This window comes from Anomalospiza imberbis, chromosome 2 (genome assembly GCF_031753505.1).
Source record: "Anomalospiza imberbis isolate Cuckoo-Finch-1a 21T00152 chromosome 2, ASM3175350v1, whole genome shotgun sequence".
Classification (NCBI taxonomy): Eukaryota; Metazoa; Chordata; class Aves; order Passeriformes; family Viduidae; genus Anomalospiza; species Anomalospiza imberbis.
The window spans coordinates 107964863-107981650 of record NC_089682.1 but is presented as its reverse complement, the minus strand read 5'-3'; the positions used below and the strand labels follow the sequence as shown (position 1 = coordinate 107981650).

Below are 16788 nucleotides of genomic sequence, written 5' to 3'. Positions count from 1 at the left end.
AAATCAGCATTTCCTAGTGACTACATATTGGGAGAGGCACAAGAACAAGCCTGTCCACATCTGAGCAGAGCTGTGTCTGGCAACAGGCAGAGCATGAGTGCTGTGGTTCATCTGGGAAGGGTTATGGAGCACTGCAATTCTGTGGTTCATCTGGGAAGGGTTATGGAGCACTGCAATTCTGTGGTTCATCTGGGAAGGGTTGTGGAGCACTGCAATTCTGTGGTTCATCTGGGAAGGATTGTGGAGCACTGCAATTCTGTGGTTCATCTGGGAAGGGTTCTGGAGCACTGCAATTCTGTGGTTCATCTGGGAAGGATTGTGGAGCACTGCAATTCTGTGGTTCATCTGGGAAGGGTTGTGGAGCACTGCAATTCTGTGGTTCATCTGCGAAGGGTTATGGAGCACTGCAATTCTGTGGTTCATCTGGGAAGGGTTGTGGAGCACTGCAATTCTGGGAATGCCCCCTGAAGCCTTGATGTGCCAACTTTTGGGAGGTTAATATTGACAAGTTACCTTAACCAAGGATATTTTTATTGGGTCCAATATTGAAGCATCATCAGAGATTAAGGTCCTGTAGAAAAGTAAACTGTTAAGAATAAAACCCCCCAACCTTATGAATGGCAATTGGGACATGAAGTTTAATTTTAAATAAAATTTTACCAGCCGAATTGTGTTACGAATCTAAAACTACCAAACAAGGTTTAAACAAAATACTCAGTTTCCAAAAAAAGGCAAATATAGGTTTAATGCCAGTCATCCAAAATTGACATTAGTCTTTTAATATAAGGCAAAAATAGTAATTTTCTTTTATTTTTTAACCTACATTAAGTACAGTCAGCAATAGTTGCTCTATAGAATATGCATCATTGAGATCTAAAAGCAAGGTCAGCAGAGAATGCCGACTTGTGCATTGTAAGATCTTCTCAACATAGTGACAACTCCATGGCAATCTCTGGGTTAAGGACTGGATTCATGCTGCAGAGAGGTTTTGTTAAATGTGTGTATAATTTAGTTCCCATGCACCACAATCACATGTCCATGATATAGCCATTTAGCACAAATAATAATTCTTGCAGATCTAAATGTGTGTCAATATACATTAAACCATAGAAAATGCCATAAAATACTTTACGCAATCTTTAAGCATCTGTCTTCAATATAATTGTATTTACATATTTTTATGAACTTCTAATATGTAATAAGTCAATGAAGACATTTTTACAACGTTTATTGGATTATGAATTTATAAATTCAAGGACTCAGAGGCACATAGTTTAAAAGGCCAAGAACACCAAAACTAATTAAGTCACAGAAATCAGAATATTTATGGACGTAACACCAGTAAAAAATAAAAATCACATCCAGACTAAAAGCAACACTTCTTAAGAGTCATCCTTCAAAGTTAGCATAATAAAAAGTCCTCATTTCCCTCAAAGAAAAATAAATCATCCCACCTACCAAGCTAGAAAAACCTATTTACAGGTGTACTTTGATCAGAAGTATCATTAAGTTGTGTAATACAGCCACTTCTATTCTGCCATTAGAATTTAACATTTCTTTTAAAGTATAGTTGTATTTACAAATGCATAAATATTGTAACTCTGATCTTCATTAAGGTTTGAATGAAAACAGGTTGTTAAGTCACAATACAAACGTGTTAGTGGAAAAGTGGGTGCATTTCAGTATCATTCTCAAAGAACAGGAAGCCAATACTTCTGATAAAGCTCAAGTTCATCGAGGAGACCAGGTTTTTAAGTTATGTTAATGAAGATTAAATCTCTTCTGTGTTAACTCTTTACATTGGTTTCTTCAGTCAACTTTCACTACGCTGTATATTTTGGTTACAAACCAAAAGCATGCAAAGAATCCAATTGTCCCTAAAAGAGAGGAAAAAGATTACATGTTAGAACACTGACACAGGAGACATTAATTTCTATCTGTAGTTTCTAAGTCAGGATGCATGTATATGTGATCTGCTGTCCTTAGCCTTCAGTACATCAATCAGATCAGATAATGGAAATTTACAGACAGTACCCGGTCCTTACAGGCATCAGCTACTCTGTAACCTATCTCATTATTTTCAGGAACATAGAACAGATCATGTGGAAGACTCTAGTGGTAAGACGTTCCTGTGTTATTTGTCTTACATATTTGTTCTTGTTGTTCCAGTATGCTGCAGTCCCACTCCTTCACACTGCTCCATTTCACCCTTTCTCAGTGACTACTCACACACACTTTATCTGATCTGCTCAGCTGTCAGAATATTTTTAATACGTTTAATAAACATAATAACAGCATCACAGTTCCCATTACTCAGCAATACTTTAAGGTCTTGGAAAACTAGAGCACTACCTTTATTTCTCCATAGACCGAGTTAATACAAATTTCAAACCATAGTGTAGTTACTACAAAACTTGTAGTCCTACTGAAAACATGTGTTGCATACCTTAAAAATAAACACTTCTGAAATACTTACGACAGTCAAAAGGTACACACAGATTTGAACTAAAATTGAAGGATGAAGACCATTTCCCTGATAACTTATTATCCTTCTAGCAGAATAAAAACAGTAGCTTCATCCCACCTCTTTGTGTAACTCCAAAAGAAACTTTTAACAAAAATATTATTCTGAATGTGAAATAGTTAATATAGTTGAGCTTTGTTAATCTAACTGGATTACATCAAAATTCCATCTCAATCAGAATGATACTGGATTAAACAGCAGCTCAGAACACCTGTTACAGGAACCTTAATTTCCCACAAAAACTAGGACAGGAAAAAAACCCTGAAGATTATCTGATTTTTACCTAAGTACCTCTTCTAAAATTATACCCTTAGCTTATACAAGTGTCAAGGAAGTTCTTTAAAGGAAAAAATCTTCCTTTGTTTTAGATCTGGTAAGAGGGACAACAAAAGTTTTGTGGTAACTTGTTCTCTATACAAGTTTGTTCTCTATAAAAGCTCGAAAGGAACCACGAATGATATCATGGTCATTTTTTTTCACTTTACGCTTGCTAAACTACTGATGTTTAAGCAATTCATTTACTATGATACATAGTTGTGATCCCAGCTGTGAATCAAAGATTTGTCATGTAGCTCCTGGTATTCTGCCTGCTGAGTCTGATCAATGACCTGGAATGCAGTATGGATGCAAGTGCCTGAAGCATGTGTTACACCGACATAGCAGCAGGGCATCGTCAAAACCCTTCCTCCTGATTCCGACAATTCTTCACAGATGAGTAAGCAGCAGCAGAATAGTTTTCATACAACAATTATGACTTTTTCTTTTTAGCTTTTTTATCATCCTGACATGGGAAGTCAGTTGCCTTTGGGAGCAGTTTTTGCTAAATTGCTAATACGTTCTTTTGTTTAAAAAAATGGAGGAGACCTGTTTGTACCTTTACCCTACCTCTGATTTCTTCTGTAAATCCTTATCTCAGAGCACTTCAGTAAATCTCAGAGAACTGAACATAATCTGCTTTTACATCATATCAACCTAAATGGATGAAATTCTTCTCAAATCTTAAGAAACAGGATTATTTCCCCAAATTAAAAGGTAATTTGCATCTAATCTTGAGAGAAGTAGGTAAAAAATCATTAAGCACAGTGTTTTACAATTCTGTGTATTTAATTACCACAAGTGTATACTCCCCTGGTTTCAACACAGAAATTGAAAATTTAAAAAACCCAAGAGCATACAGACTCTGAAAACACAGTTCTATTTGCACAGGATGACTTGCATTTCCACTGTCCCAATTACAAACAAACGACTGCCACAAAAAGGAGCTGAAAGGGGCCGAGAATAAACCACATCATCTTTGCATGCTTGTGAACCTACCCTAAAAATTTGCTGGCAGGTGCTTTACAGCCACTTGGTCAACTGAAAAAAAACACCTTAGCAAAGGAAAATGGGGATGCAGTGGACACATCTTAATGCTTCTAGACAATGTCATGTGATATGACTGACTTGAAGAATAAAGCCAAAAGATGGAAATTATATGGGTATCTGAGATGCAAAAAGGCAGCTAAACCACATCTAAGCATAGAAAATTATTGTAAATCCCCTTTATCTTGAATGAATCTGCTCCAGAATTAGTGCAGGCATCCAAAGTGAACAGAGTGAACAAAGGAGACAAGGTAAACACAATTCTGGTTTTGGGCAAAACTGTTTACTGTTACAGGCAGACTTGCTGAACATCTGTTGGAAAAGCTGATAAAACTAAATTAATTGACCTTACACTTAGGTAAGGCCTTGCTATTTTTCACACTACTTTGTAAGTTTGCACTGCATTTAAAATCTATCTGCATAGAGCAATACACATTCATTTCTAGTTGAACAATCACACATCCTAGGATTTTGTAGTTTGATTAAACTATCAGTACACCCAGACCAGAAGTAAAGGTTAAGAGAAAAGAAGAAAATGTGAGCAAGGGAGGCAGAATCTCTGATCTATGCATTCAGAATGACTTGCAAACTGGTACAGAAATGTGAATAAAAGTAGAGATGTATAAATTACAAACTATCTGCAAGCAATGCCAAAATACACTGGACTGACTTAAAATGAAGGATGGAAGATAAAACTGACCACTTTTGGGACACAGCTTGATCACTTTTCAATGAGATTATATAATGCACTCAAGTCCCATTTCTTCCTTTTAACAGGCAATGACCCAAGAAAATCCTTGCAGGCCATTGCTCCCATTCATCATCATCTGCATTCAGTCCACAAACAGCTTCAATATTTCCTTAGCTGAAGTAGAAATGTCTTTGAAATGTTCAGTTACACTTAAAATGAACACCATTCTTAGTTCTTTTCTCTTTCACTGTCTTTGTTCTCCTATGTTAAGTGGAAATGAAAATTCTACTTAATAGTCATAGTGAGATTTGTATTAAAAGCTCTGATGACAAGCCATTTGTAGTCTAGGAGGCCTCAAAAGATTGTGTCTATACATAAATACATATCCAAGCCTCTGGAATCATTAAAAGTCATCAGCAACATAAAGCCTGAAATTATTTAAACCATTGATCAGTTCAAAGTAGTCTCAGAAGTACTTACACAAGGATGGACTGCATTCTGCTGGAGCAGAACACAGAATTTTTAAGATTTTTTTGAGGAGTTGGCAGTTGCTGCCTTCTTGCATCAGTTTGAAAGGAGACTTCTTGCATTTTCACTGCCATTTTTCTACCTTAAACAAGGGCTGTTTCTGTCTGACTAAAGACTACAGTGGAAAATTGTATGACCTCATCTCAATTACCGAAGAGGAAATTGAAATGCAGCACCTAAGACAGATGTATTTTCCAAATGTTCACAATGAAGATTACAAGGTTCTGACAAGACTGATAAAAAAATGTTAGAGAAATTCTGTTTGCTTCCCATGACACTTCAATGCAATTGGGATAAAGGTAAATACATTCTGGAAGAGAGCAAATTAAAAAAAAGGCATTCTTTGTCAACTATTACTCCTCTCTCTTCCTTACAGCTATTCCATAAAATCTGCAGTTTTTATCTTGACACTGTAACATTATACTTGACTGTGTGTGATTTGAAGTGTGCTTCTCCAAAAATAACTAATTAAAAAAGCCTGAGTTTGTCATATGACTATCATAGGAATAAAATCTGGAAAAGTATTTATCACATATTTGTAGACCTAATTATAGGCCACACCTCAAGTTAGCAGTAGTTTTGCCTCCTCCTCACTTATCTCTTTTATTAAAGTTTGTAATCACATAGTTGCAATATGCTACACCTGGAAAAAATCAAAGGCATACATAAATTTGTAATTCTGTATCAAGATCAGTTTTGCCAAGGAGTCTACTGTGCAAAACTAAAGGCAGATTCAAAGTTTAAAATTCAAGTTTAATACACTTACCTGTGAAAAGGAAGAAGATCAAAACCATAATCATGGTATAACCGAAATATAAAATGGTGCTAGCTGTCCCTGTGATTTGCAGTTTAGAAAAGAAATAATGTATTGCATATATTAGGAAATAAACTGCAGTGAAGCCACTAGTGAGAAATGAACGCCACTGCCAGTGATAGTCCTAGAAGGAGTGAGGAAAAAATACAAATGTGTGAGAAATATTGCATACACCTGTAGCCCACTGACCCTACTAGTAAATGCAGAAGAGTGACTTTCTCTATTATGACTTCATACAAAAGTAAGTTTTTGTAGGGCTTTTTATCTAGAAGGAGAAGAACTATAAATAATCAATACTGCTTTAACTACACCATTCAAAATTACAGATAAGTTACCTGAAGATCAATAACAAATACACAAAATACTAAAACCCCAAATAAGCCAGGTGTACTTATTTCCAGCTGTAGATATTTTTTCCCAAGATTGGGCATGTCCAAAATGCACTCTGATTGAACAAAATTAATAGATTAATTTAGCACCTTCAGAAAACAGGGAGTGAGAATCTAAGATGTGGTATCTGACTCAGCAATACCCAGTGCAGGTATTTAATATTTCTTAAAAGTTTTGCCAAAAGTAGCCTGCTTCACCTTTAAAAGACATGGTTTAAGTACATCTCATCTAGCACTAGTGTTCATGTTGAATTCTGGAATACTTATTTTCAATTACAAAAGCTTTAAATTTTTTTAAGCATTCTTAGAACATTATCAGGTTTGAAAACAGAGGAAATATCTCCTACCTCTGCACATAGATGGAAGTAGCAGAGCAATATTGTAGCCTCAGAACATGTAATAACCAAAATAATGAATACCAGAAACAGGAAGCCAAACATGTAATACATCTGGTGGGACCTATAAAAGGGAGTTAAAAAAAAAAAACAAACCTAAATAGCCATTGTGCTATTATTATTTCTTCATAGGTAGTAACATCACCTTCACCTTAAGTATTTCCCCTTCCTATTAAGATACTGTCAATTGTGCAGCCATACAATTGACTAATTTATTTTCTAACTAAAGAATAGGAACTTTGGCAGCTCAGTCTGAGAACACTGAGAAAGGAAGGCCAAAGCATGCCCCTGGTTGGGATTTTAGAGAAAAAAATGACTAAACATAATGGTGAAATCACAGTGCCAGTGAAGTCAGCATGACCTCTTCCACTGACTTCAGAAAAACCTGGATTTCACCTCACATTTCAATCAAAGGGGCAAAGCTCCAAAATAATAAGAAATGTCAAATGCTGTAGCTGTCTGTGTTGGGTAGAGGCACCTATTCAAGGTTCAGAAACAGTTTAACAAGATCTAATAACTAAATTGTGCCAGAAGGAAGACAAATTCCTCACAGTAGATTAGTTTGTCAGTGAGTGCACATCGAAATTCACTTATACTGGACTAGTCTATGGTGCTTTATTTTTTAAAATAATTACTCTTTTTTAAATAAAGATTGCACAAGAATTTGTTCTTGGTTCTTTTTTTTTTCCTCCCAAGAGCAGTAATACTTTTCTAATACCAAAAAATCTCAAGTTTATTTTAATAAGCTTTACCACTGTTGAGTTATATGCCATATATCAGCTTCAGAGCCACTTCCACATGAAGTCAGAAGAGTAGCATGAGAAAACAACAAACTACCTGAAGGTAGGTCAGCTGTAAATTGCTAAGCATATCACAGCCACCTCTCTGTACACCCCAAAGAGCACAACAGGCACTGAGTACCTTTGAAATAACAAAATATTAAAAAGATGTTAACATTTCCATTTTATTGAACCAATATTATGGTAACCCTGCATCCTCAAAAAATCAGACAAAGGATCTTGAAGAAAAACTTTCACAAAGAGATTACCACTTTTTATGACAGAGAATTCAATTTATGGTGAACTTACCAAATACTATTGAGAATGAAGAACAACTGTATAAAGATACATCCAAAAGGAAGAATCCCTCCCATGATAATGCCAGGTAATGGCTTTGTATAGAACGATTGCTCAGGAATCTGACGTGGAATTTGATTTGTGCGAACAGGGTGTTCAATAGCCTTTAAACAAAAATAACAAACAAATAAATAAAATATAAAACCTTTGTGCTTTCTTTTTGTATTGAGTGGTGGCATAAAGTCTACTCTTTGTTTTGAGCATGTGCACACCCAGCTACACTACATTTGCTTTTGCTCCAGCTCAGTTACCAACACTTGCTTGGCAAACTTGCTAAAAGACAGCTCTTACTGAAAACATAGTGACAGGTATTTTGGACTTCCCTTTTTATGTTTGCCTGTCTATCATCTGTTACAGAGCCTGAGCTGAATTACCACATTTCAATTGGTGGTGCAGATTCCTGCTTTCACCTTCTAAAAATTCCTGCATGTTGTCTTTCAGGATTTAGTTAAAGAATCACACTAGGATAAACTTACTGAAAGGACTTAACCTGGCAATTTAATCCTAATTTAAGACACATGCATGGATCAGCACAGTGGGAGAAAACAATGTAAGGCATTGTAAGATACATGCATGCTTTGCATCTTTTGCCTTTCATAAAGATTACATCAAAAGCGTCAATAGATACTTCCTTTCTGATTTGATTTTCAAGTTTTTGTGACACCTACCACACTGCCTCATTAGCTTATCAAATCGTCCTTCCTTAAAAGAAGATGTACACACCTGTACAACGCAGGGGAACTTGATGGAATGTCAACATAGTTATCAGAAAAAACCCACTAAATTCTGGTTAAGAAAAACAGCACAACTACACAACTGACTTTAAAAGTGCCTACTAAACCAATATTCTCTGAAGGTATTACAGGAGATCTGCAGGGAGATAGAATCCTGGCTTCCTGTGCAGGAGAAACCCACAAATGTATCTGCATTTACAGAAATTTATTTGTGGGGGACAGTAAACAGTTTTTAGGGAAAAAAAAAAAAAACAACAAACTCATTATTTAATGATTTGGTCACCAAATTGTGAAACGTTTGGTCACAAAAAGCCCTCATAAAAAGATGTAAAATTTATTGGTTTGGGAGTAAATCACAATTAATGTCCGCCAAGCAGAGGTAACCATTTACAGAACACTTATGCAAACAGATTTCCCAGAACTCTAGCAATTAGCAATTTGATCAGGAAACATCCTCAGTATAGAGGGCAGACAGGAACAAGAAATACATGACAAAACCCAGAAATGCATAATTTGCTTTCCCTCATGCTTGCTGGGTCAAGTACTTGTTTTAGGATATGAAAAAGATGCTAATTAAAATAAAAATGCTCAAATCACTGAATTATCTGTAGCAGCCACTCAATTAAATACAATGACAACCCAAATCTCTGCAGAGAAATATCACTGCCACCAACCATGTGTCACAGCCTTGGAATACCAAGACTGGTTATCTAATGCAGTTCTAAAGCAACTGAACTGAACTGGGGCCAACAGTGCAACTAGCTTAGGTGCTACCTCAGTCACGGCCTATACAGAGAAAAATATTTGTGTGTGTTTATATACGTATATACTTTAAAAAACAACTTCTCAGAAACACTTACATTTTTTTTAAACCCAAAATAGGCACCAATAAACGTCAGTGGTACAGATATGCAAAACCAGAGTGCCAAAATAGCAACCAAGGTACCGAACGGAATAGCTGCTGAAGAGCCTTCTCCCCAGAGAATGAGGTTCATGATAAAAAAATCCGCAAATACAATTCTGAAATACACAGAGCATACTTAGAGCACAAAAATACTTCTTAACATTTAGTAACGTTGACAAAACAATGTTGAGATTTTAGTGCAAATCTCTGCTAAAACCAAATGACACACACAAAACATGAAAACAAAGAGATCAGACAAGCAATTCTTTGTTAATCTAGTGGGACTGAACTCCAGCAGGCGCTGACGTTCCAACTAAGCTATTTCAAATATATGCTTGTCTTAACTACACTTCGGGGTAAGACTGCTTGCTGTGATTAAGTGGAAAAAATTATCAGAGTGGTTATACATTATATGACACTATATAAGACTGACTACAGTGTGGTCAGAGAAACAGTACAGAGAATAAAAGAACTTTTCATTCGCCTACAATAAAAAGGCCTAGAACATACTACTATCATAATGCTTTTTCCTAATCAACCTTTTCATGTGGTGAGAGTAAACAAATGCTTACAAAAAAAAAAATCTATGGATGATATGCCACTAACATACTCATCTTTGTCAAAAGCACCATGATACTCTTGTAGCTTCCAGAATGAGGGGACAATGTAAGATTTACTTGTATAGCTGAAACCTAAAAAATTAGCTATGCACATCAGAGAAGCAATTTAATTCTCTTAATCATGACAATATTCTCAACTTACCCAGGACAAAGGAATGATGTCAGCAGGACATTTGTTTTCCATTTCTCACCTCCAAATGCTGTATATTAAAACATTTGACGGACATTAAAACATGCACTAATCTCAACTATTAATTTTCCAGTCCATTTACCTGTTATACTTAGCTTGCAAATACTAAAATAATGTGCTATCATGCCCCAAACCAGTAAACTAAATATTCAGTAACAAAATTACATTTCTTTATCCATTGCTTAATCACAGAACTTCAAAGCAAAACATCTCAGACCAAGGTCAGGAAAGGTATCCAACTAAAACTGTGTTTCTGACGACTTTATCTACTAAAAGGAGGAAGCAGATTTGCAGTATTGCTAAGTCTTTAAAAGATGTTTTAAACCTGGAGTGATTAAAGAATTTAAGCTTTCTAACATTTGACTGCAGGTTTCAGTAGGTAAAGATACATAAATATGCGAAAACCAAGCTTAACAGTCTTCTTGAAATAATTCTTGCCTATGAATCTTACAGGAGAGTCAGAACTAACACGCTTACAGAAGTAGTGATGTTTTCTTGAGTCTTAACAGCATTAAGCAGTGGTGATAGCAAAAGACCAAAGATAGCTTTTTAAAGAAAATCTTTCTGAATTTGCACTATGTTGATAAAAATTCTAGTCAAAATAATTTCAAATGAAAATATCCTGCTGGAGTGCAGTGAAGCTGATAATTTCATCTGAGCACTGCCAAAATGACATGCTTCTTTATTTCAAGAGTCAGAAGTGATTATGATTAGAATGATTTTAATTAAGTTTCTATTTCTTCATAAAAACTTGGAAGAATGTGACAGGAGTTATTAATATTAACCATTTAATTTCAACTCAGGTTTCACTTTTTAAGTGCAATTTGGAAAAAAAACCCACAACTTTTAAAATTGGAAATCCATTTCAGTTGCATTTTGTTTTATGTGTCACATTACTTTATTTGTATACTATAAATAAAACCCCATTCATGTTTACATGGTCTATACAGGGTCTAAACCACTTCCTGTTATAACAAAAATATCTCTGGATTAGTCATTCACTGTCTTAGTAACATTCAAGTATCAACTAAGTGATTCCCAGTAAGTAAAATATTAAATTTTATCCTTAATAGTTATATCTCCACCAAAGACACAGGATTCAATTTACCATTAATACACTTCAAAATATCCTTCAAAACACACAACATACACCACAATATAAGGAATAATTCTATCCTCAATTATGCTCTTAGTACTAAAATTTCCTTCTGTTTAAGTCTAATTGGCTTGGATATTAGGAATACTTCACTTTCACATCACCACCACTATGTAAAAAACTCCCTACAAGATACAAATTCACTTTTCCCACTGGTTTTCCCCACATGAAAATTACAAAAAAATTGGAAAAAAGAACTCCAATATTTACTGCCAGGCTGAAATTCTGAAATAAACTTCTCCTCTAGCCCCGTATATTCACAACCAAAGTAGTCCACAAGATCCATCTCTCTGTCAAAAAAACTTTCACCTTGAGTTCAGTAATTAAAACAAGCTGTATGTGGAATGCCATGCTTCACCTTAAAATAAATCAGAGGATACAGGGGTAAACCATCTGAGGCCAGCAGACAGACCGGTCTTGAAACAATAGCTGGGATCAGTGAGGCAGAACAGTATCAACTAACTCCTGTCAGGGGCCCAAACACCACATGGTTGATTTCTTCAACTACAGAACACCTAACTATCCTTCTCCCCATGCTCCAGCCACAGTCTGATAAGCATTATTCTCCAAAATATCTGGGAGCTAGCTAAAAGAGGTCATAAATCCCAGGCCCGCGAGAACTGAGGTACACGATTTGGGGGTGCAGCTGTGTGTTACCAAGCAACATCCACAGCTAAAACTCAGTGCAGGTTTACCAGTCCCCACAGTGATAGGAAACAGAAGCAGAAAACAGTCTGATGTGAAGAAGTAGTGACCTTAGCACTAATACTATTTAATTTCACAAATACACAGCAGCAAGAGCAATTCAGGATCTTGGCATGATTACATCAAAACCAGTGTAACTATGTTAAGTGTTCTATGTATATTTTCGGTTAAGGTAAGTACATTTCAGCTTCTTTCTGTTGAGGGAAGCTACAAACAGTGCAGCAAAACAGTTCTGTAATGATAATTTACATTAATGAATTTAAGCCTTGTCATTTTCTGTAACTATTACTCACATTTGTAGAATCTGGCAGCAACATAACCAGCTGGAGTTCCAAGCAGTACCCACAAAACTACAGCACAGGTCATCAGAGCTCCCCTGTTAGCAGGTGACAAAAATCCCAGGCAAGCAAAAACTGTGAAGCAGAGAAGCACAATTTTAGAAATGATATTAGAAACCTCAGACTTTATGTTTGACTTAAAGCCAGTACATCAGTTATCTTATAATCTGTGCATACTAAGTTGCATGTCTACTACCTCAGCTGTTTCTAATGACTTTTATGAAATTTCTAGACAAAATGATACTTCTATTTTTGCTAGTACCATGCAGTTAGCAGTGAAAAATCATGTACAATCAACTAAATCCTCCCCACTTTACTTACACAGGGTAACAAAAGTCATTATTAAGATTTGTGTGCCAGAGCCTAGAAAAACTGACAACAGCATTCCTTTTCTTGGGGGCCTGAAAATATCACCATGAACCAGTTTCCAGCCAAATTCTTCTTGAGCATCTTCCTGTAAAAGAAATACATCCATTTTAATACAGATTGCAACTTAAATAGCCTGTAACAGCTACACATTTAACTGGAAAAATTACATTCCAAATAAAATTTAGGAGCTACATTTTAGACTTACAGTGGAATCCATTTGATTGTATCTTGCAATATCTTTATGGAGTGTCCTCAACATAATCATAGCTACCATTCCAGACAGAAAGAGGACAATCACCAGGGAATTCATAATACTGAAAAAACACCCCCCCAAAAAAAAAATTAATGAAAATCATCCTTCAAACTGCAATGTAAACACTTCAGTACAATAAACTTCCTCCTTACCTAAACCACTGGATGTGAGTGTGAGGCATGGATTCCAAAATATAATCCCATCTTGATGCCCACCTGATATTTTTTTCTTCCTGGAAGAGTTAACACATGAACAGCAGACACAGTGAGTATCCAACTCATACATTTAAAAGTTGATGTTTGTGCAAAGCAATCTTAAATCTTGTGACTAACTGAAATTCCAAGTTCCTTACAAGAAATAGTTTAATAATAGCTACCTAGAGCAAACCTAAGATTTGACCATAGAATCTAAACCAAAATATTTTCTGAATTTGAGCACCTGTGTCTTCTTAAGACATTAAGGCTTACCAAATTAATTTAATAGTACATCCTCCCTTCAAGAACTGTATTGGTTCATCTGGAATGGACTAGCAGAATAATGAAAGAACATACATTTTTTAGCACATATAAATCCATATATCAAGAAACTAAACTATGCTATACAGTCTCCAGCATGATACTTCACTCTGTAAATCATGCCCTGTCCAAATTATCCTTTGCTTTCATACAACCTCATTTCAGTACCAAATACCAATCCCATTACAAACAGCTTTTACTGCAGAACAGGTGGGGAGACAGTACTACAGAACTTACACTGCTTGTAGAGGGAAGCAAATTATTCCTCCAGGCATTTCAACAGATTAAACTTATTCAAAATGAACATTCATTGATCAATTACACTTCAAAAAGAACATTTCTTTGTTTTATTTTGCAGAGTAAACAGGAAAAAAGGAATAGACAGTGCTAATCAAGGTGAAGATGGCTATTAAACAAACTGATTAACAAAACTGGCTAGGTGTCTGACAGGCTGTTTTTTCAGTAATTTATAACATACAAGAGCAAGAGTGCTTCCAGTAAAGCCAGATTTTGAAAAAGACCCAGTGGGTTAAAAAATATAGTCAAGATCATATATATAGTTCACTAAGATAATAAAACCATGTCTCAAAGGAAGCAACAAATTTCTAAACCAGTATCAATGACTCTAGGACAGAACTGCATTTTTCCTCATATCTAAACTGCCTTTTTTTTGGTCTTCCTGAGATGACTTGGTCTGCCAACCCAATAGAAATTCAGAAGATTACCTCCAATTGATGTAACACTGTGCACAAGACAGTTGCACACACACACAGCTGGGCATGTCATTTTTAAGGACAAACAATAAAATAATATGAAGCTGAGGTCACTCTTAATTACTAACTTCTCACAGGTTTCCAGAAATACTTGCTTTTCGGTATACAAATTCATTTCAGCGCCATAACTGATATAATTTCTCAAAATATCATTATATAGTATATACATAATATAGTCCCTCCTGAGTATACTTCTTATACTATTTATTGTATTTTGAACTCAGAGTGGAAACAGTTTGAGGAGTAGGGAACTTTGATAACCAGTTTGTCCAGCAAAATCCATTTATAGAAAAACAAACCAAAATCAAAACCTCCCTCTCTTGTTTGTCAGCAGAATGAGAAATATTCAGCTCTCACTGCTGACTGCAGCTGCCTGATATACTGCTCCTCTGCTTTTAAATACAGAGTAGCAGAACAAAGACTACCAGCTTCCTATTCTTTTGAAGGATTCCATGGGAGGAAGACCTTGAAGAGAAGGTAACTTTTGCAGCAGGAGGGCAGAAAATTATCAGCTTCAACCTACCTACATGAAACACACAATTTCTCAGACTTAAGAACTTGGATTGAAAAATAATCTACCAGACAACCTAGGCAGATGTGGAAAGTGTGACTCTTAAAAACCACATGGTATTTCACATCAACTCTCTGTGTGTTGGTACGCAAAACTGTAATGTATGTGGTTAAATCCCAAGACACCTCTGACATTCCAGTTCAAATAAAGTTTTAAAACTACAAATTTACTATTCTGAGTCAATTTTAATTGTCTGTCTTTATAATTCAGAGTATTAATGCAAGACTGTAAGAGGTAACTACCACAAAAATCTTAGTACTCACATGAAAAGTAACTGAGTATGTGTATGCAATTTTGACTTCTCCACTGGCCTTATTACTTATATCCATAGGTACTCCTGAGCAATCAGGGTTGTCTGGATGAGTATGCTTGTAACTGCAGGAAGACAAGACACAGAATGAAAGCCACTTCACTGACAACATTCGTAAGAAAGAATTCATTCATCCTAGAAAAGCATACCAAGGATTCTTCCCTTAAATATAAGAATTGTACTTAATGTCTCATAAATTTCAGAATTTATAAGGAACATATCCTAAGCTCAGGAACTTTTGAAACTTCTTAAACAAGGTTTGTCTCTTCTAAAAAGAGCACAGTCTCTAAAGCAGAGTACCAAAAATTAAAGAAGCCTTAGTATGGGTATGAACCTCCAAAACATTTAAAAAGTTACACCACCAGAATTACAAACTTCTGTCAGGAAAAAATACTTTCAACTGATCCAACAATGCAAGAAGCTCAGTTATACCACGAAAGACAAGATGCTAACAGGCAGCAGTTGTGCAAAAGCCATACAGACACCAGAACAACTGAGTGTATCTGTGAAATCTTTCTATACAAATCCTGATTGTTGAAGACATCAAATCTTGCACTCCAGTCAAGCCTGCAGCGGGCCTTGGTGGCCTATTCTGATACAACACAATATTCCCCGGTAGGGAAATTAGGGTTCTACATACATGCACACACACACTCATAACACCCCACAAACACTTAGAGGTTTTATTTTATCTTTTCTTGGTCCAAGTAGGAAAAAGTGCACCAAGGTCCATCAAATTCAGAACAAAATTACATTAGACTAACTACACTACATCAATCAACAGGAGAGGTAACCTACAGGTCACATATCTGAAAGTATTTCTGACTAGCAGCTGGTTCCCAGATCAAAGCAAGTGTCTTGGGATGGATCACTTTTTGATGACAAGTTACTTTCAACTACTAACCTTTTTGGTTCAAGTTTAGCAGCAACTAGTCTTGCTCCCAGAGCTTCATTTTCCACAACATGGTAATAAATTTTTATGTCAACATGGTTGAAAATATAAAAGGTATCTTTTTCATGAAATTCTGACTGCAATGACAAAAGGTTATATTAAAAAATCAAAAAATACAGACATCTCAAAGCCTCAGACAGAAGCCTGCATAACAGAATTTTAGACTGCATATAGTTTTTCTGCCTAGAAGTTCTCAAATATGAATTTGAAATACTGAAAATTATAAAGACAGTAAGTACCTTCTTGCATTAAAAACCTAAGTTAAATAAGTTAATGCTAAGAACAATTTAGTACAATTGAAAAGTAGAAAAATTAATTTTAAATATTTAATATATATATTTATTAATAAATTTCTTTAACTGAAGAGGTCCTATTTTATTTCAGTAGCAAACTGAATAGATAACTATGTGACAACTTTTGTAATTAGAAGCATTTAATAAACATCAGTTATTTTAAAACAGTGAGTATATTTTTAAGAAATGAAACAGAACCTCCTAAGACAATGCAAATAAATGCTCTCTGTGACAGAACCACCTCTGAAACCAAAGATGCACAGGGA

At 35.5% G+C, this 16788-nt stretch overlaps 1 protein-coding gene across 1 annotated transcript in view; it reads right to left on the bottom strand.

Moving 5' to 3' along the window:
* Positions 1-1211: 1211 nt before the first annotated feature.
* The window catches only part of TM9SF2 (transmembrane 9 superfamily member 2), a 29900-nt gene continuing 14323 nt past the window's right edge, over positions 1212-16788 (bottom strand). The window contains exons 6-17 of the mRNA XM_068182517.1: positions 16182-16306; positions 15231-15342; positions 13261-13340; positions 13061-13169; positions 12808-12940; positions 12442-12561; positions 10240-10297; positions 9434-9593; positions 7792-7943; positions 6656-6767; positions 5872-6043; positions 1212-1877 (exon numbers count right to left, since the gene is read on the bottom strand). Coding sequence (XP_068038618.1) covers positions 1810-1877; positions 5872-6043; positions 6656-6767; positions 7792-7943; positions 9434-9593; positions 10240-10297; positions 12442-12561; positions 12808-12940; positions 13061-13169; positions 13261-13340; positions 15231-15342; positions 16182-16306 — 1401 coding nt within the window. The 3' untranslated portion in view covers positions 1212-1809. The remainder of the gene's footprint in view (positions 1878-5871; positions 6044-6655; positions 6768-7791; positions 7944-9433; positions 9594-10239; positions 10298-12441; positions 12562-12807; positions 12941-13060; positions 13170-13260; positions 13341-15230; positions 15343-16181; positions 16307-16788) is intronic.